General features: G+C 35.9%; 2 protein-coding genes across 2 annotated transcripts; one reads left to right on the top strand and one right to left on the bottom strand.

The window, feature by feature from the left end:
- The first annotated feature begins 390 nt into the window (after positions 1-390).
- LOC104113615 (endo-1,4-beta-xylanase 5-like) lies at positions 391-3,358 on the top strand. The gene is given in 8 exon segments (XM_070196950.1): positions 391-460; positions 649-683; positions 908-1,073; positions 1,611-1,633; positions 1,806-1,990; positions 1,992-2,439; positions 3,022-3,263; positions 3,265-3,358. Coding segments are annotated over 8 exon segments (1,254 nt in total). The 3' UTR covers positions 3,350-3,358.
- A 985-nt stretch (positions 3,359-4,343) lies between these two features.
- Positions 4,344-6,986, bottom strand: LOC104113612 (thaumatin-like protein 1). The gene is made up of 3 exons (XM_009623827.4): positions 6,439-6,986; positions 5,647-6,316; positions 4,344-4,827 (listed from the first exon to the last, which is right to left on the bottom strand). The coding sequence occupies exons 1-3, from the start codon at positions 6,509-6,511 to the stop codon at positions 4,473-4,475; spliced, it is 1,098 nt and encodes a 365-aa protein (XP_009622122.1). The 5' UTR covers positions 6,512-6,986; the 3' UTR covers positions 4,344-4,472.
- Positions 6,987-24,241: the final 17,255 nt, after the last annotated feature.

The following is a 24,241-nucleotide window of genomic DNA, read 5'->3' as shown; positions in this document are numbered from 1 at the left end:
TCTGACATATTTTATGGAAAATTAAAGAAAGGAAAACAATTAGGTAATTAATTGAGTACAATATAAATGGTTATAAATTGCGTTCAAACATTTGATATATAGACTATAGTCCAAGGAACAATTTCCGAAAACATTCCTAAGGTTAAACAAACGATAAAAATTAGAGACATTAATATGTCCTTTATTTGAGCTCAGTTACGTTATCTTTGTAGCATAAACATGTGATCAGTCACGGAGATTCTTAGAATACAGATATATATATATATATATATAGACTGTATACTGTAGGTTGTCCCATGTATCTTGTGTGGCATGATTGCAAAGTTATATAAACTTAAATTTTCTGTAAGAAAACTTAGGTCTGTGATTCAGCAAAGCGTTAAGAGAAAAATGAACTGTCAATCTTCGTTTTTCCTCTTAGGACTCTTTCTCAGCATAGCTCCCTCGTTTGCTGCTTATGGTATGGTCTTTCTCTTTCTCTCTTTCTTTCTTTGTTTTGTGACAATTTATTATGGATTTGAAAAAGTTTGTTTCTTTACATATTCCCATTTGGATGTTGGTACTCTATATGTTTAATTAACATGTATGTATGTAGCTACAAGTAAAAGCTGTTTTTTTTTTTGTTTCATGGATTTTATTTCGATGCAGAGGGACCTATTTACGATCACTCTGCATATACTGAGGTAACATTTTACATGTTACTAGTACATCTATGAACTTAATTTTGCACATTTTTCCAATAGCTGTTGAATTAACTGTTCATCCTTTCTTGAAAATGATGGTCAGTTATGTTGCTAAAACTCTCTCATACATACATATATTCATTCTCAAATTTGTCATGGCATTACAAACATGTAATGGGAGTAATATTTACCAGTTATCAGTCTTTGTGTTTTTTATAGGTTAGGTACAGATACTTGATGCAGATTCAGCTGTGATAAAGGCAAGCCTAAAAACAGATAATGGAACAGTTAAATGTGTGGGAAATGTCATTGCTAGGCCAGGGTGCTGGTCATTTTTAAAAGGTGGATTTGTGCTTGATTTTCCTTCTTCTTATGCTCTCGTCTTTCCAGGTATGTGCCTTAGAAGGGAAGTTCAAGTATTGAATTTCTATAAGTTTCTAATAATATCATACTTTGGTGCAGAGATCAGATAGGGCAATGTTAAATACCTCTATAACTAGTATTTCTTTGCAGCCATTTACTTATCAAGAATGGAGAAAAAAACAACAAGACATGATCGATAAAGCAACTCCTGAAACTCTATGCTTTTCGTATTTATGGTAACATTCATTGACTTTGTGTGTACTTACAATAGTTCTGCTAAATCCAATACTAGGAAAGAAAAAGGGCAGCAATTATACACATATCAGATGTGCACGGAAATAGACTGCCCGGAGCATCAATCATAGTAGACCAAGTATCTAGAGATTTTTCACTTGGTTCTGCCATCAGAAAAACAATTCTTGGAAATCCATCATATCAGGCAAAATGCTGATCAAATTTTCTGTCAAGACTTAGGAATGTTAACGATCAGCCTCATATCGAAGGTGTTTGAGTAAGCTTATAAGTTGGTTCATGTAAGGGCTTTTTGTCTCTGTTTATTTTCAGTTTCAGCATTTTTACTGAAGCACGTAACTATTGATTCACAAAATCAGTTTCACCATTGCTACTGAAGCATGTAACTACTCATTTACAAAATCAGTTTCAGCACTTAAAAATGTTTTTTCAGCATTGAGCTACTTTTAATCAGCTACGCCAAACGAGCTCATATTAAAGTGTGTGAACGACTAAAACTTGTTACAGAAATGGTTTAAAGAGAGATTCAACGCTGCGGTTTTTGAAGATGAACTCAAGTGGTATTCAACAGAACCACAACAAGGAGAAGTGAACTATACAATACCTGATCAAATGCTGGAATTCGTTCGAGCAAACCAAATCATTGCCAGAGGCCACAACATATTCTGGGAAGATCCAAGATTTGTTCCTTCATCGCAATTTAACTGGTCCAGAGCTAAAATCAGCTGTTAATTCCAGGATTGAAAGTTTGATAAGTAAATACAAGAATGAGTTCATTCATTGGGATGTTGACAATGAGATGCTTCACTATGATTTCTATGAACAAAGACTTGGTACCAATACTAGTCTGGAGTTTTTCAAAACAGCACAGAATTTAGATCCCTTAGCTAAATTGTTAATGAATGACTATAATGTTGTAGAGACTTGCTATGACATGAATTCCACAGTTGATGCCTACATTTCCAAGTTGAGAGATTTAAAACAAGGTGGAGTATTTATGGATGGAATTGGCCTAGAAGGACATTTTACAGTACCAAATCCTCCCCTTATCAGAGCAGTTTTAGACAAATTGGCTACACTTGAACTTCCCATATGGCTTACAGAAATTGATATCAGTAATACACTTGATAAATAAACTCAGGTTAGGGACTCAAAATCTCTACAAAATAGAGTTAATTTCACGTATGAACACTGAACTTTACTTACATCACAAGAACTATTTTTTGTTCATGGTAAAGTACTGAACTATGTGTGAATTGCTCAGAAAATAACATTGATCGGAAGGTGAAATTTCGGGTGTCAGGTTTATGACATGTCACCCCTCACGTCGAGAGGCGGATCAACCTTGAGACCTACGGGTTCACGCGAACCCGATAGTTTTTATACAAACAGTGTAATTTTAATTGTGTTCGAAAAATTCACTAAATATCTATAAATGTTTGAAATTAACCCAGTTACTATTGAGAATTTACTCGAGGTCGTTGTAGTAACCTATAAACATTAAATCCTAGATCCGCCTTTGCCCACGTAAGCATTTTGTCACTATATAATAGATCAGAAGATAAAAAGGAAATCCACCGTGTAAATGTAATTACATTTTAATGTTTTTAACGTGACAAAAGATAGTTTATTACTTTTCTCTATTAAAAAAAGGAGTAGTTTGTTACTTTAATATTATATAGTAGACAAAGTTGAGTAGTTATGCTTGATATTATCCCCGCAGGCTAGATATCTAGAGATGGTTTTAAGAGAGGGATTTTCGCATCCAAATGTTAATGGAATCATGCTTTGGACAGCATTACATACTAATGGATGTTATCAGATGTGTTTGACAGATAACTATTTTCATAACCTTCCTGCTGGGGACGTAATCGATAACCTGCTGAAAGAATGGCAAACTGGGGTGGTGAATGGTCAGACTGATGAGCATGGCTCATTTAGCTTCTCTGGGTTTTTAGGTGAATACAGTCATATTTGGTAACAGAACAGCTATTTCAACATTCTCATTATATACAGGTGCTGAAACCAGGCACTTAAATGTTCAATTGTGATGGTGTTACTTAGATGTAATGTATGATAAAGTTTACATAGATTTTGACATGATCTTGTGAAGAAAAGTTACCACATTTTGTAACACATTGTCTTTTTCTTCAGATAGGTTTAAGGCACTACTAAATAGTGAAGTGGCAAAATCAACTCATTAATTTTTAACTGGCACAGTTCACCTAAGCTAAAACAGTTTGGATGATCATGTTTATTGACTTGACCCTAGGAGTTGAACCCAAAATATCGAGTCAAATGGGCCAAAACAATTTAGCCCGACGGGTCAAAGTCCAAACCAAGCATGCAAAATCAACTCTTGAGACAGGAATTTATAACAATTTAGAAGAACTTGGAATTGTGTCAATTTGGAGATGGATAATTCTGTTAAAAGAATTATGGCAAAAGGCAAAACAAGTAAAATGAGAGATCATTCATGTGAGCGGATTAGGTTATAACCCATTTTGACCAAAATGTTGATCTAAGCAAACTTTGATTATATTCAATTATAACTCAATCTATTAAAATTGTTCAAATTTGTCTCAACCCATCCAATTGTTCTACTGGATGATCAAAGAAGACAGTCCACTTGTTATTTCACAGTGAAAGCAGGACAACCCGGTTTACCCTTACTACAGTTTGAAGGGTTAAGCAATCCTTTTTTTCACATAATACAAACAACATAGTAACTCACACAAGTCGATGTAATGTAATTATCAATGCAGTATAGCATAAGCCATAGCAGACAAAAGAAATAAAAGCCATGCTTGCGATTTCCGCAAAGTCAATTTTATCGCCCAATGTTGGCCCGACCATCTTTTCTCCCTTTTCCAGATACTAATTTCTAATGCCCCAAATCAAGGGTAAAGTAAATCGCCAATCCAAATCTCAAGATATATGCTACTTAAATAATTACACACCTAACACCAACAAAATCTTGGATAATGAGAAGGGGGCCGGGGGAGAAAGAATACTGCATTACACATACACATTGAAAGGTGAATATAGGGCCAAGAAAAAGAAAAATTCATAGCTAAAAAAGAACATTAATTTATGGAAAGTGGTGGCTTACAATCTGGAGGAATCTATCAGCTTTACTGGACAAAAGGCAAAAAACCCCACTCTCATTACAAGCTACAAGAAAACAAATAAAACCAAAGTTGCAGCCAAAGCACTGAAATGCAAAGCTGTTGGATAGAGAACTCTTGCGGATTCTCCCATGGCTAATCCAGCTAAATATGACCCATCTGCTAACATAGCTTGAGACCCGGATCCGGACTGTGTTTCGGTTCCTGATCCATATTCTGTTCCGGATCCTGACCCGTATTGTGTTCCTGACCCGTACTCTAACCCGGCACCTGATCCAGAAACCATTTGGCCAGAACTTGACGATGTTCCTGTTGCAGGGTCCACAACTCCTGTCCCATCATAAGACCCACCATCACTGGGTGTAGTTGTCGTAGGTGTCGTATCTTTTGTAGATTTTTGACTGCACCATTACATAACCAAATAATGCTTGCTCATTAGCTAAATGTCAATGAAATGTACTGCTACCAATTACATCATTTACTGCAGCATTTGTCAGTTACTCTCGTGACCAAAATCATTGCATTTCTTCTTTTTAATTAATGCTAACACCAACGTTAGATGCAAACTAATGGAGTACGAAAGATGGAATTTAACATAGAAAGACACCCTTAAAAAGAAAAGAATTTAAATGTTCAAAGAACTTTATACAATCATTGTATTTTTACTCATTGTAACCCACGAACATAGTCTAAGATTCTTAGAATGCCAGTATTGTTTTAGTATTCAATTTTTTAGTACCTTGTCGTTTTCCTGCTTGTGACTATTACCTTTGCAATTGCTACTGATTTTTCCATTTATTTTTTCTCGGTCCTTATATTGTCGATATTATTTTTTGGCCTTATTGTTATTTACTTGTTCCTATTCTTTCTTTCGAGGAAAGAGTATTTCAAAACAGGTAAGGTCTTAGTATACCCAGAACCCGCTTGTAAGATCCTAGTGGGTGGTTGTTGTCGTAACAATAACTTCTATTTTGTTATTTTTATAAACGTATATATGTAATTTTCCAAAAAATTATTCAATGTGAACAAGTTTCGATTGAAAGTGTATTTTAACTTATTATAACAAACCGCTTAATTAAAGTCTGATTTTATAATTCTAACTTCGAAGGAGTTATAATTGTTGTAGCAAGCAGCTTGATAACAAATTTTACGTTTTAGCTAAAATTTTGTGGGCAATTTACAAGGAAAAAGAGTAAAAGAGTAGAGGAATAGTATTTTACCTTGGGGTTGAAGGGCAAAATGTGACCGTATAATCAGCACCACTGCAAGTAAAAGTGCTGGTTGGATCATCATAAGCGTAACTATATGATCTCGGGCAAGCAGATTTGAACATCTGCGAGTACATCGACGGTTTACAAGTCGCCGGTGTACTATACGCGCCGCTACAGCAATACTCCGGCTTGTTAAACGCCTCACACGCGCTCCTACACGCTTCTCCACCGCCACTCCTAAGCTCCGTCGGGCAGATTTGGTTCAGATCCGTAACACAACCCGTCGTCGCACACATACCCGACCCGCCCGAAGCTTCAACTACCATAGGTAAATTGTACCCGTCAACTAAACTCACGTCATAAAAATCTTGCCCGCCAGTTCCGAGAGTAAACTCCGCTAGAGTCGCCGGCGGAGCAGCTCCGGCTCCGTTGCATTCCACCTCACCGGAGCCGCAATCACCAGTTCCACAAGAACCCGACTCGGATCCATCAAATGAACAACTTGTTCTGCCCCAAAACCTGCCGGACCAACCAGTGGGTGCAGTGAATGTACGTGAAGAGTCTTGCGGAAGTTCAAATCCAGTGCTTTGTAGAGTTGGACTACCTGCATTAGCAAGAATACCTGGCCATACTGTGTACTCACATTTGTTCACAAATGTAAATGTAGCCCCTAACACACCTGAAAAAGAGAAAAAACCACAACTTTAATATCACACAATTGCAATGTTGCATTATAGATTCTGTAAAGTACGAAAAAAGGAAGCTAATAATGACATAAGAATGAAATTTTTATTTGTTTACCTCTCGATAGAACGAGGAAAGCAAAAGACAAGCTAAGAATGAAGTGTGAAGGAGAAGAAGATGACAGATCCATGTGGGTATTTTGCTTATTCCTTTAGCTGATGAATACTAGTAGTAATGTTTTACTAGTTCAACAAAAATAAAGGGTTTAATTGTTAGATAATAAAAGAGCAAAAAGCAGAGTAATGAGAAAGAGCAACAGACGATAGCAGGAACAGGACGAGAGGGTGGGGTTGATCTTGGGCTTTTTGTTGCTCTACTCTCTGTTTCTGTTGCAGATGATAGTGATAAGGAAGAATACTAACAGAGTAGAGTTAAAAAAAATTGAGAAATGGGAATGAGGTTTGGGTATTGTAGGACTTGTGAATGTAGGGTTTTCAGTGTTCATAAAACAACAAAAATGATTTTTTGTAAGGAAAAGAAAAAGAAATGGGAGATGTAAGGAATGGCAATGTCAGTTGGAAGATGAATAATTCAATACAGACTTGAGAGTATAGAAATTTGTTATTTTCTGTAGAATCTTTTCTGTGCACAATGCTTTATGTAACATTTTTAATTGTATAATATGCTCGTTATTTAATACACAATATGCGATAAGGTGAAGTAATTTAATGCTACTATAGTCCTATGACCTAGATCACTGGACTGTTGGGACCAGATGTTTCTTACCCGGTGTTAAATATAGACCGGCTAGCCCATTTGGGCCTACTTAATCATCAATAACTTATGGAAAATTGATATGAGGTAAAAACATAAATAGACAATATTTAAGAAAATATTTTAAAAATCTAGCAACAATAGTTATTTTACTAACATGGCAACTAAATAATTATATTTTTTTAATAGGTACAATAAATTAAAAAGAGGATAAAAATTAATACTCCCTAAAAATAAGCAAATTGAACGAAAAATGGTAACCTTCATAAAATAAGTAATTTTGATGTTTACTCTTTTTCAAATGTTTGCTAAAATTTTATTATTTTTATCTCTCATCTAAATCTGGTAAAATCTAATTGCTTTATCTCTCACCGAAATCATGGTAGTATCTTACTTGTATAATAGGATATACTGATATATTTAGAATATATTATAGTTGTATAAATATTATTTGTATAATATATTACTTGTATAGTATTTATATAGCATATATAAATGGTATATACATATGACATAATTATCTAATTAATTATACGATGGAGTATTTTATTAATTATTGTTGGTATATAGTATTATATTCTTTGGATATGCATAATACATAGTTCTTTAACCATTTATTCGCCGAATACATAAGGAATATACACAACATATATTCTGAATGTGTGAAATTTTATAATCTAATTTGACATACTTTTGTTGCATAAACATAACTATGCAAATACCATATATATTATTAAATATACACATCATACATATATATATAGAGAGAGAGTATATATTATATATAGAAAATATATGTGGTATAACCTCTATATATATATATATATATATATATATATATATATATATATATATATATATATATATATATATATATATATATATATACGCATCATATACATCTCATATATTAATAATTTCAGTCTTCCCTCCCACCTTCGCTTTCTCCATTGTATCCCCACTTCACCATGTCTCCTGCATCCAATTCCATGGCCATCAAAGAACAAAGAAACTCCAAAATCGGCTCTACACCACCATCAGTTTTCGTCTCAGTCCCACTTTTCAGTCACTTCTTTCCCAAAAAATTTGTATCCGCTATTTTGAAAATTCATGAATTTCATTATAGAAGATAGAGAATCAATTTTCTAACATGTTAGGTTTGAGATATTTGAAACGTCGAAAGAGCCCCAGTGAATTTGGAGATTTAGAATATAAATTTAGAAGAGAGAGTGTGAAGACATAAATAAGGAAAAGCATCTATTCCATGATTTGTGGTATTGTTAAATCATTAATTGTGGGCATAACGTTTACAATATGTTAATACTGTAAAAACAAAATTGCTATTAATGGAATAATCAAAAAGTAGTATCATTTTCTTAAATACTTGTTTAAAAATGATCAAACATGTAGTTTTCTCAATTGATATATAGTGTGTGACAATATATAACAAGAATTGATAAATTTCTAGTCATAAATTGAGTGTGGCAAAGACAGTCCAAAAAGATTAGTATTGTATAGCCATATCGTAAAAATACCTACTTCCCTATCTATTCTTTCTCTATAATCCCTCTACCTCTCTTTATTTTTCAGTTTAGTTCTCAACAAACATCGTTAATTTTTTATTCGACTAAAGAGTAGTAGTATGATACTTCAGTTTAATTTACATCTTTCTAATAGCCTGAGTGTTTTTTCTTCCTATCTTATTGCTTAAATTGTGTTTATACAATGAAAGTGTAGTCGAAGGAAGTAGTTTTCACCGTAAACACTAAGGGATCATTTGGTATGGTGTATAAGAATAATACTAAATAGAAAATATTAGTAATATCGGGATTAGTAATACTCAAATTATTTATGTTGTGATTAGTTCTTATCGACTGTTCGATTTGGTGTATTAATAATAACATGCATTGCATAATTTTTTTGAAATTGTTTGAAAAAAATCACTCCACGTGCGTTAGAAAGGATTTGAATATGTTATTTTGTGGCTTGAATTATTTTCTTGTATTTTTAGGAAATCCATAATCCCTATAGGTTTAGGAAAACCCATTGTCCTAATAGATTTGGGAAAGAAAAACTTTTTTTCCTTGTCAAATTGGAAACCTTTCTCTTATAGGTTTGAGACTATTTGGGATCTATCTATAGGGGTTGTAGTTGGAGATTTTATAAATTGTATTGTGCTTTTCTTCTCATTCATAGTGAAAAACTCTCTCTGCTTCTGTCCCGAGGATTAGGCTTAGCCCAATCTCGTTCAATTCTTGTGTTGATTTTTCTTCTCTATTTGATGTGTGTGGTTGTGTGCTAGTTAACCCACAATCTTTCGCAATAATTGGTATCAGAGCAAGATTCGGATTTCTACATATAATCTAGGGTTAAGATGTTTTCATAATCTTCAACAAAGTATGAAGTAGAGAAATTTGACGGGGGTTATAGTTTCAATCTATGGAAGATTATGATGAAATCGTCATTGGTGTTACAAGGGTTATGGAAGGCAATTCATAAGGATTTTCATGAAGGGATGACATAGACAAAGAAGGCAGATCTGAAGGAGAGGGTTTTGGAATGCGATTTTCATGAGCATTACAGATAGCGTTCTTTGGGAAATTGCTGAAGAAACTTTTGCAGCAACAGCATGGAAGAAGCTGGAAGATTTTTATTCTAAGAAATCGCTAACAAACTGCATCTACATGAAAATGAGGTTATAAAATCTCCGTATGAACGAAGGTACACCTGTTAAAACTCACTTTGATGAGTTTAATCAATCATAATGGACATGCAGAACGTGGATATCGAAATTGAGAGTGAGGATCGTGCCTTGATTATGTTATGTTCCTTACCACCGTCTTATGATACTTTTATCGATACAATGCTATATGAAAAAGACAACATTTCACTGAAAGATATTAGTAATACTGAAATCTAAATAGTTGAAAAAGAGCTTTTCAGATAGCAGAATTAAGGGTGAGGGTCTTGTAATTAGAGGAAGAACACAACAAAATGACTTTAACAGAAAAAACTTAACCGCTAGATCAAAGTGTAGAGCAAGGAAGCAAAATTATTATGAGTGCGGGGAGCAAGGTCACTACAAGAGAGGTTGTCCTAAGCTGAAGAGAAAAGAGGGAAGCAGAAAATAGATAATTCGACAAATATTGTTGACATTGACAATAATTCTGATGATAGTGACTATGTAGGGGAAGTCTATGTTGTGAGTTCTAGTCATGGGCAGAATTCTTGGGTTCTTGATTCTGGTGCTACTTTCCACATGTGTCCACACAATAATTGGTTTGCAACTTTCAAGCAAATAAGTGAGACTGTCTACATGGGAGATGATAATCCATTATCAGTAGAGGGGATTAGTAACATCAAATTGAGAATGTTCGATGGAATTATCAGAAACATTAAGTGTTGGTATGTTCCTTGGATAAAGAGAAATTTGATTTCTCTTTCGACTTTAGATGATCAAGGGTATAAATTTCACTCTAAGAATGGAATACTTAAAGTGTGTAAAGGCTCTATGGTACTCGTGAAAGGTAAACTGTATTCTAAATTATGTCATCTTCAGGCCAGTGTAGTTAAAGGGGAAGCTGTTATAGTTTATGTGAAAAGTGATCTGAATCAGTCTCAGTTATGGCACTTGCGACTTGGTCATATGAGTGATAAAGGGTTGACTTTGTTGAGTAAGCAGAATTTGCTGAATGGGTACAAAAATCAAGTTTTGAATTTTTGTGAGCATTATGTGCTTGGTAAACAGACAAGGGGAAAGTTCATTAAGAAGGCCGAGCACAAGACCAGAGACAAGTTAGATTATATACATTCAGACTTGTGGGGTCCAAACAGAGTTTCATCCAAGAGTGGTGCCAGGTATTTTATGACTTTGATTGATGATTACTCAAGGATGGTGTGGGTTTATTTTTTGAAAATAAAATATGAGGCATTTCCGACATTTGTTAAATGGAAGACGATGGTTGAGAGGCAGATAGAAAGAAAAGTTAAGCATCTTCGAACTGACAATGGGATGGAATTTTGCAATTTTGAGTTCGATAATTTCTACAGCAAAGGGGGCATAGTGAGACACCGCACTTGTGTCGGAACAACAACACAAAATAGTATTGCAAAACGTTTGAACATAACGCTTTGTGATAGGGCACGGAGCATGATCTCACACTCATGTGTTAGCAAGTTTTTTTGGGCTGAAGCAATCAATACAGGTTGTTATCTGGTCAACAGATCTCCATCCACAACTTTTGAGTTCAAAACTCCTTTTGAGGTATGGTCCGGTTCGCTTGCTGATTATTCAAATTTAAGGATATTAGATTGTCCTCCTTATGCTCATGTGAGGGATGAAAAACTTGAGCCGGTGGCAAAGAAGTACATATTTCCATGGTATGCAATTAGAGTGAAAGGTTATAGGTTGTGGTGCATATATCAAAATACTCCAGGGCTAATTATCAGTATGGATATGACATTTAATGAATTTGTCTCACTGGACAGTCAGAGGGAAAATGCAATAGCGAAAACAGATCATGGTGTTAGTGACCACATAGAGCTAGAAATTGAAACTCCACTAGCTTAGCCAAGTAGTTCTAAAGAAGAGGAAGTGGATGGGGTATAAAATATTGATCAAAATGATATTTTGATGCACCTGCGCAACAACAACCATATAGCATTGCAATAGGCAGAGAGAAGAGAGTGATCAACCGAACACAAAGATTTACAAACGTAGTTGATGGGAATCTTCTTGGATATACGAATTCTGTGAGATATGCTTTGGCAGTTGCAGAGACCGTTGATGCATTTGAGTGTTATAGCTGTCCGGAAGCTATTCCGAGTACATAACCAAATTGACGGATTAATGCTATGGCTAAAGAGATTAAGTCTTTTAACAAGTTTAAGCGTTGCCTAGACTTGGTTGATGTGTGCGGCAATGGGTAGAGCCCTTGCGAGGGACGAGGGCAAGGTAGAGAGACGTTGTTCCTGTTGATAAAGAGAATTCAAACCAAGGGGCAGATTTATTATTTTGTGGTTTGAATTATTTTCTTGTATTTTTAGGAAATCCATAGTCCCTATAGGTTTAAGAAAATTCATTGTCCTAATAGATCTGGAAAGGAAAACCTATTGTCCTTGTCAAATTGAAAAACCTTTCTCTTATATGTTTGAGACTATTTGGGATCTATATATAAGGGTTATAGTTGGGCATTTTATAGATTGTATTGTGCTTTTCTTCTCATTCATAGTGGAAAGCTCTCTCTGCTTTTACCCCGAAGATTAGGCTTAGTCGAACCTCGTTAAATCCTTGTATTGATTTTTCTTCTCTATTTGCTTTGTGTGTGATTGTGTGCTAGTTAACTCACAATCTTCAACAACAGAATAAAAGCTTCTGAAAGGCAGTTCTGTATTTATATGTAATGACCCAACCGGTCATTATGACTTTTAGAACCCCGTTCTCCTAAATAAAACTCATGTTATGTGCTTTTATAAATTTATGACTTGCGGGGATGATTGATTCGGGATTTGGAAGGGTTCGGGTTGAAATCAGAACACTTGGTTTCTTAAGTTGGCCTTAAAGTGCTAAGTCTCACTTCGATCAACATTTTGAGAAAACGATCCCGGAATAGAATTTTGATGATTCCAATAGCTCTGTATGGTAATTTTAGACTTAGGAACGTGTTCGAAATTTTATTTGAAAATCCGTAGTTAAATTAGGCTTTGAAATGGCTAAAATAGGAATTTAAGTTTAGAAGTTTGACCGGGGAGTTGACTTTTGATACCAGAGTCGAAATCCAGTTCCGAAAATTTTCATAGCTCCGTTGTGCCATTTATGACTTGCGTACAAAATTTGAGGTCAATCGGACTTGATTTGATAGGTTCCGGTGTCGTTTGTAGAAATTGAAAGTTTCAAAGTTCATTAGGCTTGAATCTATGTGTTATTCGTGTTTTAGTGTAGTTGGACGTGATTTGAAGACTCGACTAAGTTCGTATGATGTTTTAGTACTTGTTGGTATATTTGGTTGTGGTCCCGAGGGGCTCGGGAGTATTTCGGATGGTATTCAGAGTATTTTCCTTCATTTTGGCATTGCTGGTAGCTGCTGATTTCTGGTATTTTAAACCTTTTTCGCGATCGCGAAGATTGGTACGCGATCACATAGGCTTAGTTGAGGCAGTGTTAATTTGTTCTTCGCGATCGCGTGAGGTTAACCGCGATCGCGTAGGTTTGGCAAGCTCTACATCGTAATCGCGTAAGGTTAATTGAGGCTTGCTGAGTTTTGTGCTTCGCGATCGCGTGAAGTGGGATGCGATCGCGTAGCTTTGATATTTTGTAACTTGACAACGCGTGAAGAAGTCCGCGTTCGTGTAAAGTAACGAGGCACAAGCTAGGCCACGCACTTAATGCTTCGCGATCGCGTGAGAAGGCTTGCGATCGCGTTGGCTTGCGGAGACTGTGCTTCGCGATTGCGTGGGATTTTCCGCGACCGCGTAGAGTTAAATTCGGGCAGTGGAAATTTGTACTTCGCGATCCCGTGTGGATGTTGGCGATCACGAAGATTAAAAGCCTGGGCATATTTGAGGATTTGAGGGTCAAATTGTTATTGGAATTTAGTCATTTTGGTATGGTTAGACTCGTGGTTGAATGAGCGTTCATATTTCATAATTTTCGCCGGATTCCGAGACGTGGGCCCCATAAACTATTTTTTTGAGTTAATTTCAGATTTTATTTAAAAATATAATATTTTTTTATGGAATTGATTCTATAATTTTTGTTGACTGTATCGAATTAATTATGACTAGATACGAGTCGACCGGAATCGAAAAATCGAGGAAAAGGCGTATTATTTGGTTAAATTGGAGCAAGTCGAGGTAAGTGACTTATCTAACCTTGTGTGCGAAAATTTCTCTTAGGATTAGTATTAATTATAATGTGATAAAAGTCGTGTACACGAGGTGACGAGTGTGTACACAGGCTAAATGTGAAGGATTATATTTTTAAATTGTGTAGATCACTGTTGCATATTAATTAAATTAATAAATCTTGTTATATTCTCCATCATTGATTTGATTTATATACTTTAAATTTGCTTGACCTTTTTTCTGTTAATTGTTTTACCTGTTTTGTTGGAACTTGGTTTCTTTTATTCTGTGCATTATTTGAAGGTTGATTTTCTTTAAATTAAATATTATTGATATGAAATATTTGACATATTTAAATTTGGTATTGAAGTAACGTATTAAAGATTTTGAAATATTATTTTGCTGAATTATTTATTCCTGAATATTTTTGTAAGATTTTCGTACTCATTGTGATGGAGCCGTGAGCTCTTTATTGTGAAAAATTATTATTGATGAGTTATTTTGACATGATTCGTGAGCTCTTTATTGTAAAAAATATTGTTGTTGAATTATTTTTGCAAGTTAAATTATTTGAGCACTTGAGGTGCAAATTGTGATATATTGTGATATTGATACGCATGCGGTGGTATAAGGTCTGGGTATTGAAACGCATGCGGTGAGATAAGGCGGTGAGATAAGGATGGCTTGATACGCGTGGCTAGTAGGGGAACTACTAGAAGTCATGCGGTGTGATAAGGATGGTTAAAACGCGGGATGCTATTTCGGAAAAAATAATTTCTTTAAAATAAATTGTGAAGGCTCCCGCGGTGAGATAAGGGAAATGAGATATTGTGAATTTATTTATGACTTGGGACTACGAGGTGGTACCTCGGGAGTGCCCTTGTTGATATTGATTTATGGCCGTAGTTGCCTTTGATTTTGTTGTGATTTTTCTTAAAGTTGAAAAGAAAATCCGTTTTGTTCCACGAGGTATTATTTGCCATTATTTGAGTAATTAAATGGTGACATACTATTTGATTCATTTTCTTTGTTATTTTATTTTATTATATTATGAAATATTTTACCATGCCAATTATTCCCAGTAGGGCCTGACCTGACCTCGTCACTACTCTACCGAGGTTAGGCTTGGCACTTACTAGGTACCATTGTGGTGTACTCATACTACGCTTCTGCACATCTTTTTATGCAGATCCAGGTACATCTTACCAGCTCAGACATCAGTGAGTTACCTGTGTACGGAGACTTTAAGGTATATCTGCAAGCGTCCGTAGACTCCGGTGTCCCCTTCTATTATTGTTTTGTTACTTCCTTATTTTCTTAGACTCTGCTATATAGAGACATTGAGGATAAATCCTTAGAAACTTGTGACTTATTTCTACCAGGTTTTGGGAATTGTAATTATGTAAAGTTTCAGATTTATTTAATTCAGATTTCTATTTTTATTCCGTATTGATAGGCTTGCCTAGTCTTAGAGACTAGGTGCCATCACGACATTTTACGAAGGGAATTTGGGGTCGCGACATTATACATGCTTATTCATGTATTAAGAATCATGGTGTTGCTCATCCCATAATTTATTATGTATTAGAATAGTATTGAATAGGGTATATAAATAATATCAAAGCTAATACATATATTATTGAAAAAAAACACTACCAAATAAGGGATTAATAATATCAAAGCTAACACATACATTCTTTCCCCTGATACATTCTACCAACAACCTCTAAATAGATTGGATTATATCTAGGCCTAGTTTGAATTTGAAAGGAGGATTTTAATAATGAGATTGTCATGGAACTGCTTTTTCTACTCTTGGAAGAGGAAGAATACTTGATCCATGGGATTTGTTTTCGGATCTTCGATTCCCATCTATGCATAGAGTTGAAGAATTAATTAGAGTGAAAAGTAAAAATTAGATCTTCAACTACTTCCGAGAGGTCATGTGTGTTTTAAAGTAAATTACACTACCTATGTAAGAATTTAAAATTTATAAATCTCGAACTCGTATATGCTTCTAATAGAAAAAAATAAAATACTTTTGATGAAACATGAAATTTACGATTGTGAGATTACAACGAATAAGTCGAAATTCCAATCGATCCCTTTTTGTGATGGCCTTGTTTATAGTATGGACAATGGAGTAAAGAATAACAAAATTTGATTCTGTCTAGAAGGAGAATAAAGATACTGATAGAGTGAGATTTACACTTTTAGAAGTTAGAGCACATGTTTCCACCCAAAAGTATTATAAAAAGGCCAATAGTATTATAAAAGGAGTTTAACTTTTTTTAAAAACAAGAGAAAGAAAACGAGCAACTATGTTTCCATGATGAAGTAGAATAATTAACATGAAAATGGATTTGATAGGTGCATTTGGGGATAGCTTTTGGCCACATAGGTGGATATAGAGTTGCTGCACCAAACATAAATTTATGTGTGAAATTTTAATAAATCATAAAAATAAATATATAAATTCATAATTTTAAAAATATAATGAATTTAATATTAAAAATATTAAAAATTAAACATACTCACATTAATCACCAAAAAATAGGTTCAATTAGTCAAAGAAATATGAATAAAATCTATAGCCTGTTTGGCAAAAAATTGAGGTGTTTGGCCAAATTTTTTTGAAGGAAAAAAAGTACTTTTGAGGAGAACCAGAAAAAATTATCTTTTCTCCAAAAGTATTTTTCTGAGAAGCACTTTTAAGAAAAATAAACTTAGAAGCAATTTTTAAAAGTTTGGCCAAACACTAATTATTTTTCAAAAGTACTTTTTAAATTAATTAGTCAAACACAAACTGTTTCTCACTATAAGCTGATTTTAAAAGATTGGCCAAACATGCCATAAAGGATGGCCAATAAGTAGATGATATGGATGTAGCTTTACGTGTCGCTATTAGCACCGAATGGATTTGCTGATTTTTGCTTCATGTCAGCATGGGCCTGTTGCGATTGAGATTCGTGAGGGGTGAGAAATAAATTGAAAAAAATAGTCGCTCTAAAAAAATAATAAACCATAAATATTTATTAAAATAAGGCCGTAAAAAATATTTAATAAGAAATTTTTAGAAACTATTATTGTTTAGTGGCTATTAACTTTCTATAAGTATCATATATATATAATTACTTCATATAACTACTATTTAGTTGTTACGCGAATACATCAGCGGAATTCGCCTAAAAAATAGGGGAGTCCAGTTGTGCGGCTTTATTTGCTGTATTCGCGCTACTGTATTCATGAATACAATAGTATTCGCCTAAAAATAGGGGAATCCAAATGTTTAATAACGGAAAGATGATCAATTAGCGTGTATCACTCATAATTTAACTCAACAAAATTAATTTTACATAAATTTCGCTGCTACTGTGTTGTATTCCATGTATTCGCGCGACTGTATTTATAAATACAACGAGGTAATCAAGAAATAGGGTGTATATCGTTCTATTCAATTCGATTGTATACATTGTATTCAATTCACAAATATTTATTATTCACTATTATACATTGTATTCAATTCACCGTATTCAATTCGACTGTATTCACACAATAAAAAATCACAAAACACAATGATATTCGGCTGTATTTAAAAAATACAGACCTTCGAAATACATAAATACATACAAAAAATAATATATTTATACAAAAAATACAATATATCTGAGTGTATTTGTACACAATACAATGTATTTATATCATCATGTGACTAAAATAACAAAGAAGAGAAGAAAGTTTGCCGGAGATGACATTTTCCGGGCAAGCAAAAAACTATATACATTGTATTAAAACAAAAAATAGAGACAAACAAAAACTCGGCCCTCAAATCTTCTCCGGCGTAGCCATGGCCAGATCTGTTCGCCTAAGAGGATGAGCCAATAGTAGACGATGACGCCAACGATTCTAACGCCGAAGACGATTCTAACGATGACCACGATGATGACGCCGGCGATTCTGATGATTTGATAGAGAAAAGAGAGGAATGAGAATCTTGCTAATAGAGAGAGAAAGAACATAATTGGTATATTTCATGCATTAATGGTAGGTATAAATAAATACTTATTTTTACTCTAAAATAGAAAATGTAGGTATAAGTAATAATATTTTGAAATTGTTTTAGTTTATAATAAATAGGGTGTAATAATTTTCGATAAGAGGTAAAATTTCAAATTTTAAATTCACTCTAGGTTTTTTTTTAAAAAAAATTCACTCTGCGTTTAAAGTCTAAACTCGCTATCAAAATCTGTAATTTTTGAAGTACTGAAAACATGCAACATTTTATCTTATAATTTATTTTGTCTTTTCTATTTACTCAAAAACAAATTGTTTCATCGATTTTGTCCAATTTCACCTTTCTTCCGGAAAAAAAAAAGGGAGGAGATTTTTTTCTTTCTTTGTAATTTGTATCATGATTCAATAGAATTTCTCAAGATAGTATAATTTTCCTTATAACAAATCCTTATTCTTTATTTTTCTTTTGGTTTTTGTAAGGTGGATTTCTCATTTGTACGTGTGGGGTAGGCTAGCCATATTTTAAGCCAATAGGGAGTGGATTAGTGGCCTTGGATTCCATGACCCTCAGAGTCTCGCCTTTTCATGATTTTCCAATATGTCCGATGCAGGAAACTTTGACTATAAGTGGCCCTAAGAACTAAATTTACTAAAATTCCATATATTTACATAATGGGAAATGCACTCACATTAAATCGAGCTTCCCAAAAAACAAAAAAACTTCCCAATACCCTGATATCGTATATTAAAATCACAACCCCATGAGAATATAATATGAATCCATTAGGGGAGTTTAACGCAAAAAAAACACTCATTTGTTCACTTGCAAATTGCATTTGTTAATGCCATTGATCAAATTCGAAATCATATTGTAACCTGATAAATGAATGATTATTCATCAATTATATACAGTGTCTCTATATCCTTTCCTCAGTTCATCCCAGTTATAATTTTCGTTTGCTATTATAAATCTTTGAATTTAGGCGTTTGAATATTGAAAAATTTAACTGTTGAGACTCCTGGTCGTTTGATAATGTGATTTGAGTTTACCAGTCCCCACAGCACCAGATTATAAGGACAATTTGCTAATAATTATGTCAAAAATTTACTTTAGAAGGACGAAAGCGAATACATTGTTTAGCTGAATACTTTTTTAACAAAGCAAATTGGTGTTTGTTCTCTGCTTTTGTGACATCGAACTATTATTTCACCTTTAGTGAGGTTCTTTTCCTAAAAGTAACCTGATTTTTCTCTTCACTTTTAGACAAGTTTCAACTTTTCTAAGGAAATAGTCTCTAATTTTTTTAATTTTTTAATTCAACTAGTTATCACTAATGCGGGGTAGGAATCTCGTGTTTCTATTGAAAAAACTGGTTAAGAACAATTTCTAGATTCATTAAATGAAGAATTATTTAAAGATATACGTCTTAATGTGTCACTATCCAAAACTTAACATGTCGTGGCCCCTATCGATGATATTAGGCAAGCCGGCGTTCCCAAAATACTCCACTAATTCAATAGAAAAGGTAGTTTAAAACTTTTTCATATCAGAAATTTTTCATAAAAAACAAAATTGAACTCAATATAGAATCAAAATGCGGAAACTATCCCCAAACATCGACGTGTCACTAAGTCATGAGCATCTAGATAACCAAACTAATACAACCAGTGTCTAAGTATCAATACAAGACAGAAAGAAATATAGAAGGAGAGACAAGGTCCTGCAGATGCCGGCAGCTACCTCGTAGTCTCCGGTACTTGATCCATCTGAACTCAACGACCTCCGTGATCAAACACACCTGGATCTGCACGTGAAGTGCAGGGTGTAGTATGAGTACAACCAACTCAGCAAGTAATAGAAATAAATAAGGAACTGAGAAACAGTGACGAGCTATACAGTGCAGTTCATTTTCAATAATTCCAGCAAGGATTAGACATACTTTCAAATTCGACAGTTTAAGTCAAATCAGTTTTATACAGTTACAATGCAGGTACTCCGGATATAGAAACTTTCAGAAATTTCACAACAAAGACATATAGAAACTAAATGCATCAACAATTGAAAAGCAAGTACAGCCTCTCAGGGCAACAGTCACTCAAACCCTCAACAACTTGGCACTCAACTCTCAGCCCTCAATGCACACGCTCAATAGGTACCTGCGCTCACTGGGGGTGTTCAGACTCATGAGGGGCTCCTACAGCCCAAGCGCTATAATCTGCACGGATAACTCACATGCTACACGGACAACTCACGTGCCCTAGTATAAATATAAGGATCCGCACGGACAACTCACATGCTGCACGGACAAATCACGTGCCATAGAACAATACCTCACAACCAGGCCTTCGGCCTTACTCAGTCATGAACCTCTCTAGTCTCATAACTCTCAATAAAGAAATGAAAAACAACCCAAATCAAAAGTGTTATAGTATATCATCAGGGAAAAATAACACAGACTGGGGTAAGCATGTACAAGAATCACTATGACTGAATATAACTACCATAAGTAGGAATATAGCCTAAGCATGATCTCTAACATGAAAGGCAGTCAAGTTCTAGTAGACAGGAATGCATATAAACACAAATAAAGGCTATTAGACTTCACAGTCTCCCGGGACGGACCAAGTCTCAATCCCTCACGGCGTACACCCACACACTCAGTCACCTAGCATGGTTGACACCTTTAAACAGTCACATTATACCAAACTCTGGGTTTTATACCCTCAAGACCAGATTTAAAACTGTTACTTACCTCAATAGCGTAGAACTCTTACTCCGAAATGCCCCTTTCTCTCGAACCGGTCTCCAAATGACTCGAATCTAGCCACAAGTACTAAAATACGATCAATATGAGCTAAAGGAATGAATCGCACAAGTAAAATACCAATTTGTAGGACAAATCCCGAAATTCACTCAAACCCGACCCCCGAGCCCACGTCTCGAAATCCGACAAAAGTCATAAAACCCGAAAGCGCATTCACTCACGAGTCTACACATACAAAATTTATCAAAATCCGACATCATTTGGTCCCTCAAATCCCCAAATTACTCTCTCAAAAATCCCAAACCCTAACCCCTTATTTCACTTCAAAAATCCTACTAATTAGGTGGGGGAAGTTAACGGGAAAACACCATAGCTAAAGATAATAGAGATTAAGCAACTTACCTCAGTGAATATCCTCGAATCCCCTTCAAAAATTACCCCAAAAGCTCCAAAGTCCTAATTGAAAAGGGTGAAAATGAGCAAAAATCCCGAAGTCCCTTATCTATAGGTTCTGCCCAGGTTTTCGCACATACGACTCAAAAATGCGCATATGCGAAGCTGCTTTTGCGCACAAATCTACGCATCTGCGGACAATCACTTAAGTGCCCATCTCTGCACCTGCACTCCCTATCCGCTTCTGCGACCTCGCAGGTGCGGAAAAGACCTCGCACCTGCGGCCACTGTAAGTCCTCTTCACTTTCGCTGCGACTCAGCCTCGCATCTGCGGGATTGCATATGCGACCAATCTTACTCACCTGCGGTTCCAGCTCAGGTCCTCTGCGTCCGCATCTACGGCTCACCAAGCGTACCAGCGACCTCGCACCTGCGACTCCCCCTCCGCAAGTACGGAAATACCAGTAGCAGCAGCCTGAGTTGCATTATTCCAACTTCAAACAATCTGTTAACCACTCGGACTCACCCCGAGCCCCTCGGAACCTCAACCAAGCATACTTACAAGTCATATATCAATATACAAACTTAAACAAATCATCAAATCACTCAAAACAACATTAAAACACCAAATTACTCCTAGATTCAAGCCTAAGAACTTCTAACTTTCCAAATTCTGCAAACGACGCCGAAACCTACCAAACCACGTCCGAATGACCTCAAATTTTACACACACGTCACAAATGACACCACAAACCTAGTCCAACTTCCGAAAATCTATTCCGACCCCGATATCAAAATTTTCACTTCCGACCGAAATTGCCAAATTTCTAACTTTTGCCAATTCAAGCCTAATTCCACTACGGACCTCCAAATCACATTCCGGATGCACTTCTAAGTCTAAAATCACCTAACAGAGCTAACGAAATTATAAAAATTCAAATCCGAGATCGTTTACATATAAGTCAATATCCAGTTGACTTTTCCAACTTAAGCTTCTACTTTAGAGACTAAGTGTATCAATCCACTCTGAAACTACTCCGGACCCGAACCAACTAATCTGGTATACCATAATATAGCTGAAAAGCACAAAAGGAAGCAGAAATGGAGAAAATGGGGTTATAACTCTCGAAACGATTTGTCGGGTCGTTACATCCTCCCCCTCTTAAACAAACGTTCGTCCTCAAACAGGTCTAGAAACATACCTGGAGTCTCAAATTGATGTGGATATCTACTCCGCATCTCCCGCTCGATCTCCCAGGTGGCCTCCTCTACAGGCTGACATCTCCTCTTCACCTTCACCGAAATTATGTCCTTTGATCTCAACTTTCGAACCTGCCGATCCAAAATGGCCACCGGCTCCACATCATAAGTCATATCACCCTCCAATTGAACCGTGTTGAAGTCCAAAATATGGGACGGATCGCCAACATACTTCCGGAGCATGGAAACATGAAATACTAGATGCACGCTCGACAAGCTGGGTGACAAGGCAAGCGTATAAGCCACCTCCCCTATCCTCTGAAGCACCTCAAAAGACCCAATGAACCGAGGGCTCAACTTGCCCCTCTTCTCAAACCTCATAACACCCTTCATGGGTGATACCTTCAGCAAAACCTTCTCCCCAACCATAAAAGACACATCACAGACCTTCATGTCTGCCTAGATCTTCTGCCTAGACTGCGCCGTGCGAAGCCGCTCCAAAATCAATTTCGCCTTATCTAATGCATCCTGGACCAAGTCTGTACCCAAGAGCCTAGCCACACCCGGCTCAAACTATCCTACTGGAGATCTACACATCCTCCCATATAAAGCCTCGTACGGAGCCATATGAATACTCGAGTGGTAACTGTTGTTATATGTAAACTCTGCGAATGGCAAGAACTGGACCCATGAACCCCCAAAGTCAATGACACAAGCGTGCAAGATGTCCTCCAATATCTGAATAGTACGCTCGGACTGCCCATCCGTCTTAGGGTGAAAAACTATGCTCAACTCAACCTGAGTACCCAACTCTCGCTGCACGACCCTCCAAAACTGTGATGTGAACTGAGTACCTCTATCTAAAATGATGGAAATTAGAATACCATCCAGGCGAATAACCTCTCGGATATAAATTTCAGCCAACCGCTCTGAAATGTAAGTAGTTCCAACTGGAATGAAGTGCGCGGACTTGGTCAGCCGACCCACAATAACCCAAATAGCATCGAACTTCCTCGAAGTCTGTGGGAGCCCAACTACGAAGTCTATGGTGATCAGCTCCCACTTCCACTCTGGGATCTCTAACCTCTGAAGCAAGCCACTCGGTCTCTGATGTTCATACTTAACCTGCTGACAGTTGAGAAATCGATCCAAACCCAATTATATCCTTCTTCATCCGCCTCCACCAATAGTGTTGTCTCAAATCCTGGTACATCTTCGCGGCACCCAGATGGATGGAATACCGCGAGCTGTGGTGTAACGATCCGGCCGGTCGTTTCGCGAGTTATAACCCCGTTTTCCCCATTACTACTTCTTTTTGTATTATTCAGCTATATTATGTTATATGAGGTTGGTTGGTTCGAGTCCGGAAGGAACTCGAAGTGAAATGAGACACTAGTCTCATAATTGAAAATTTTAAGTTAGAAAAGGGGATCGGATATGGACCTATACGTAAACGACATCGAATTTGAATTTTGATGATTCCAATAGCTCCGTATGGTTATTTTGGGCTTAGGAGCATGTCCGGAATGTTAGTTGGAAGTCCGTAGAGGAATTAAGCTTGAAATGCCGAAAGTTTTATTTTTGAGAAGTTTGACTGAGGGATTGACTTTTTGATATCGGGGTCAGAATCCGATTCTGAAAATTGGAATACCTCTGTTATGTCATTTAGTACTTGTGTGCAAAATTTGAGGTCAATCGGACGTGATTTGATAGGTTCCGGAGTTGTTTGTAGAAATTAGAAATTTCAAAGTTCATTAGGCTTGAATTGGGGTGTAATTTATGATTTTAGCATTGTTTGAGGTGATTTGAGGATTCGACTAAGTTCGTATGATATTTTAGGACTTGTTGGTATATTTGGTTGAGGTCCCGAGGGCCTCGGGTGAGTTTCGGAGGGTTAACGGATCAAAAATTGAACTAGAACAGCTGCTGCA

Source organism: Nicotiana tomentosiformis, chromosome 1, assembly GCF_000390325.3.
Source record: "Nicotiana tomentosiformis chromosome 1, ASM39032v3, whole genome shotgun sequence".
Taxonomy (NCBI): Eukaryota; Viridiplantae; Streptophyta; class Magnoliopsida; order Solanales; family Solanaceae; genus Nicotiana; species Nicotiana tomentosiformis.
Note: the sequence above shows the minus strand (reverse complement) of the source record. Positions and strands in the feature narration are given on the sequence as shown.

Excerpts from the sequence above, each read along its gene's own strand:
- LOC104113612 (XM_009623827.4), bottom strand. The coding sequence starts at position 6,511 with ATGGATCTGTCATCTTCTTCTCCTTCACACTTCATTCTTAGCTTGTCT. Across the intron at positions 6,317-6,438 it reads TTTCCTCGTTCTATCGAGAG|GTGTGTTAGGGGCTACATTT; the intron begins GTAAACAAATAA and ends TCTCTTTTTCAG. Across the intron at positions 4,828-5,646 it reads TTTTGCCCTTCAACCCCAAG|TCAAAAATCTACAAAAGATA; the intron begins GTAAAATACTAT and ends GTAATGGTGCAG.